General features: G+C 47.9%; 1 protein-coding gene across 1 annotated transcript; it reads left to right on the plus strand.

Annotated features, from left to right (window-relative positions):
• The first annotated feature begins 1,562 nt into the window (after nucleotides 1-1,562).
• On the plus strand, nucleotides 1,563-2,516 carry LOC119280125 (dirigent protein 22-like). Its single transcript, XM_037561092.1, has 2 exons — nucleotides 1,563-1,686; nucleotides 1,821-2,516. The coding sequence occupies exons 1-2, from the start codon at nucleotides 1,563-1,565 to the stop codon at nucleotides 2,390-2,392; spliced, it is 696 nt and encodes a 231-aa protein (XP_037416989.1). The 3' UTR covers nucleotides 2,393-2,516.
• Nucleotides 2,517-4,126: the final 1,610 nt, after the last annotated feature.

Below are 4,126 nucleotides of genomic sequence, written 5' to 3' on the forward strand. Positions count from 1 at the left end.
AAAATTTGAGTGAAATATGTTTTCTCAAATGAGTGGAACTGAGTGTGAAAATATGTTATTCCGGTGTGTTAAAAGATGTCAAATTGGTTATTTACAAAATGTGAAACTTACATTTGTCGACATGTGAAAGTTATTTCACTGAACTTATTTAAATTTTAGGTAATCATGTTTTCGAACTCAGTGAAATTGGTTTTTGAATGTAATGGAAACATAACAAATTATTGAAATGTCAAATGACTGAGAACTATTTTTGAAATGAGTGAAATCTTTTGAAATTAGTGAAATCCATTATCTAAAATGAGTGAAATCATTTGCAATTAGCGATTTTTTATATAAGTGAAATATATGTTTTGAATTGAGTGAAATTCGTTTTTTGAAATCGGTGAAATTAAAACTAGTTCAAATGTATCGAAAATTGATCTTGTTCTGAAGATCTTCTCACTATGAATTTAAATATATATAAAATATCAAAATTGAAGTTTTGATTCAAAAAATATCTATCATCCAAATTTCCACAATGAAATTAAATGGAAGTCTTTTGATGGGGGAGAGAGAGATTATTTTATCATATGCATGCAGGTGGTCTTCTCTCCATCCTTTCTCTCTGCTGACATAAAGCTGACAAGAGTAGAAGGCCCACAAGTATTCCTATGTATTTCAATTCATCCTTTTATACACAAAACAAAGGCCCAGATCGTAAAAGCTCTCCAACGGTGGATGCTCCACCGGTACCTACCCCCACCGGTAAAAAAACTTAGTCGCGCCACCGTTGCACATGGTTTTCACCGGGAGACAAGAACATGGAGTAGGGAGAGCTGTCGGGCCCCCTCGATGGCACCTCCAACAAGGTAAATCGCACCCGAAGGTGTCATTTGCCATCAGCTCAAACCAGAGTCAGAGCATGACTTTCGTTAGGGAACCGAGCACCTATGCAATGACGACGTCTCCAAACACACCACTACCAGACCGGAGCAGCAGGTGCCACTTGCTGCATGGCACAAAACTAGCCGGAGCATCACCGGCGATGCAAGCCCAGAGCATCACGAAGGCACTTCCTAGACCACCATCCCGACAGGGAGCCACCACGCAGTCGCTTGGAATCAGTCGCCCGCCGAGCCACCTCCGAGCCTCCGGCCGCCATAGCGCGAGATCTGACCGGCAGAAAACCGTCAAATCCGGCCGCTCAAGTCAGAGGCTGCCAGCTAGGGGAGTGCGCGTCCCCTAGCATCACCCCACAACGACGACGTGCGCGTTTGCGCCGCCCCAGGGCATCCCCGCCGCTGTCACCGCGCCCAACCCCTCCGTTGCGCAGCCAAGGGCGCACGCGCACCAGGCGCTGGAGGGGCGCGCGGCCATGCACCTCCACCGCCAGGGACACAAATTGCGCGGATCCGGGCGCGCGGACCGCAGATCCCAAGCTCCAGCAAGCCCCCGCGGATCTCCATCGATGTGCCGTGAAGCTGCCTCTGTCGACGCACCGTAGTGGCAAGACCGGCGCCTTCCTCGGGGCCGGCCCGGACTTCGCCCGTTGGCGTCCTCTGGCGGCGGCGAGACGGGTGGGGATGGTGTCGACGCTAGAGTCGGGGCTCCTCATCATTAGTTGTGGAGCTGCTTCTTTTCTTTTTCTCCCATCAAAGGCTTCTAGAAGCACGTTCAAACATGTGAAGGTCTACCTGAGTACTTCCCGTATTGACATCTTTCCTTTCCAGCGAATCCTCATGATAGCAATGAACCAAACACGCAATGCATCTCGTTGAACTGTCAATGCGCCGCTTTAACGCACGCACACCTGCTTTCGCGTCCAAGTGCATAAATACTAGCGTACGCATACAGCATCACAGCAGCAAAACACCACCGACTCGACAGGAAAACCATGGCCTCTACCGCGCTCTTCTTCGTCTTCCTCGCCCTGGCCACTATGCAGCCGCAGACCGCCTCGTCCGAGAAGGAGACGCACCTCAACGTGTACTGGCACGACGTGGTGAGCGGACCGGACCCGACGTCGGTGCCGGTGGCGCAAGCAGCGACGACCAACACCTCCAAGACAGGCTTCGGCATGGTTGTGGTCATCGACGACCCGCTCACCGAGGGAGCCAGCCTCAACTCGTCCGGGCTCATGGGCCGTGCCCAGGGCACCTACATCGCCGCCGGAAAGGACCAGCTGGCGCTGCTGATGAACATGAACTTCGTCTTCACCGCCGGCAAGTACAACGGCAGCAGCATCGCCATTATGGGTCGCAACGCCGTGTTCACCAAGGTCCGTGAGATGGCTGTCATCGGCGGTACAGGTGTTTTCAGGTGGGCGCGTGGGTACGCGCAGGCCAGGACGCACACCTTCGACCTCAAGACGGGCGACGCCACAGTCGAGTACAACATATTCATCAGGCACTAGTCCCGGCCGTTGTCAAATTTTACCCAGAGTTAAATACCATGAATAAGGATTGTATGCTCTTGCTGCTGTTTAACTTGGTTTCCCCCACAAAAAAAAGAAAAAAAAACTTGATTTCATCTCTATCTATCTATCTATCTATCTATCTATACCTACCTCTACTAATTACAGACTCCCAAGAAATTACCATATTAATTAGAAATTACCGGCCGTTAATCTGATCGGACCGAGTTATAACGGTGTAGATCTACTCATATAATCTTTGCAATCTAGGAAAAAGAAAACTTAAAGTAGCTGTAAAACAATCTAGGTTACCCGAGTTATAATGGTGTAGATCTACCCATATAATCCTTGCAATCAAGGAAAAAGAAAACTTAAAGTAGCTGTAAAAAAACAATCCAGGTTACCCGTAGAAAAACAAATCTAAGCTAGCTGTAAGAAAAACCGGTCTATCGTTAGCTGTAAAAAAACCAATCTTGGTGACCCGTAGAAAAACAAATCTAGGCTAGCGATCCCATCCCCAAAAATCCTCACGCTATAGTTTTCTCCCTACGCCTTCTCCTTCCCTTTCATTCTCCGATGTATTCTCTATCTCATCCACGAAGTCCATCTCCTGTAGGTCTTGCCATGCTCCCTCACGACTTGCTGCGCTGGGACTATCAGGGATGCAGCACCCAGCAGGAGGTTAATTATCCCCATGCTTTCTCAGGTAGTCACAGCTACGGGGATTATCAGCGGCTACAAGCCTGAGCACAATAGCTACTACTCCCTCCGTTCAAAATTAATTGTCGCGAAAATGGATGTATCTAGACGTATTTTAGTTCTAGATACATCCATTTCCGAGACAAGTAATTCCGAACGGAGGGAGTACTTCGGAGGTGTTTGTAATCTGATTAAGAAATTACTGTTAAACCTGTCGTTCGTATAGATTTTTCTCTTATCCATGCACAAAGACACCGAGCACTGCACCCACACAGGTCTACATTGGCCTAGTACATCGAGAACATCTGCATCAACATCTCCACGGAGCAAAACCATTGTCATCAAGTTGTACTGCCATGTCCCGTTGACAAAAAATAATCTTCATCGAGCACATGGATCTATGATAAGCAACCCTGGCATGCACCATCCACACGCCAAGCTGGTGGAGAAAGAGATGTATTTTTTCATCAACTTCTCTGGTACGAAAGGACATTGACACTTCATGGACGGGAGGGACGTCTTGAAGCGATGCATCATCATTGACAGGCTGCTACAATACCTTAGCCGACACTTCATCGCCAAGGCCTTCATCAATATTTTCGTTAACATACGGCCGCCGCCACATACAGAAGATGGACATCTCTAGAATCATCTAACAATATAATTGCAAGATGCATCCACGACGATGGCATCAGCCGCGTCATCTACGATGGCATGACTGCATTGACACAACGTCACTATTGACGACCCTTTTCACGGTCACACGGTCCTGGCAAAACTAATGGACTCGTCACCGACAAAACCCTCTGACTACAGCTTGGTCATATACAACATAGCGCATTTCTCTGCGTCTTCGGCATTGTGCAGGTACACTAACAACGACGACTACACCATTGACCATAACTAACCATGGCTGAATCATCATATCGGGCTACCTCGACATCGGCAGACAAAACTACTTCTACAGCTACACATTGGCAACAACTCCCGTCAACAACATTTGCATTGTCACTAACGTTTACGTCACTCCCCCAT

The sequence above is a fragment of the Triticum dicoccoides genome, chromosome 3B, assembly GCF_002162155.2.
Source record: "Triticum dicoccoides isolate Atlit2015 ecotype Zavitan chromosome 3B, WEW_v2.0, whole genome shotgun sequence".
NCBI lineage: Eukaryota > Viridiplantae > Streptophyta > Magnoliopsida > Poales > Poaceae > Triticum > Triticum dicoccoides.

What these genes read in the sequence shown, in the direction of transcription:
- LOC119280125 (XM_037561092.1), top strand. Translation starts at nt 1,563, where the DNA reads ATGGTGTCGACGCTAGAGTCGGGGCTCCTCATCATTAGTTGTGGAGCT. An exon ending in GGTCTACCTGAGTACTTCCC is followed by an intron (nt 1,687 to 1,820) that starts GTATTGACATCT and finishes CATAAATACTAG; the next exon opens with CGTACGCATACAGCATCACA.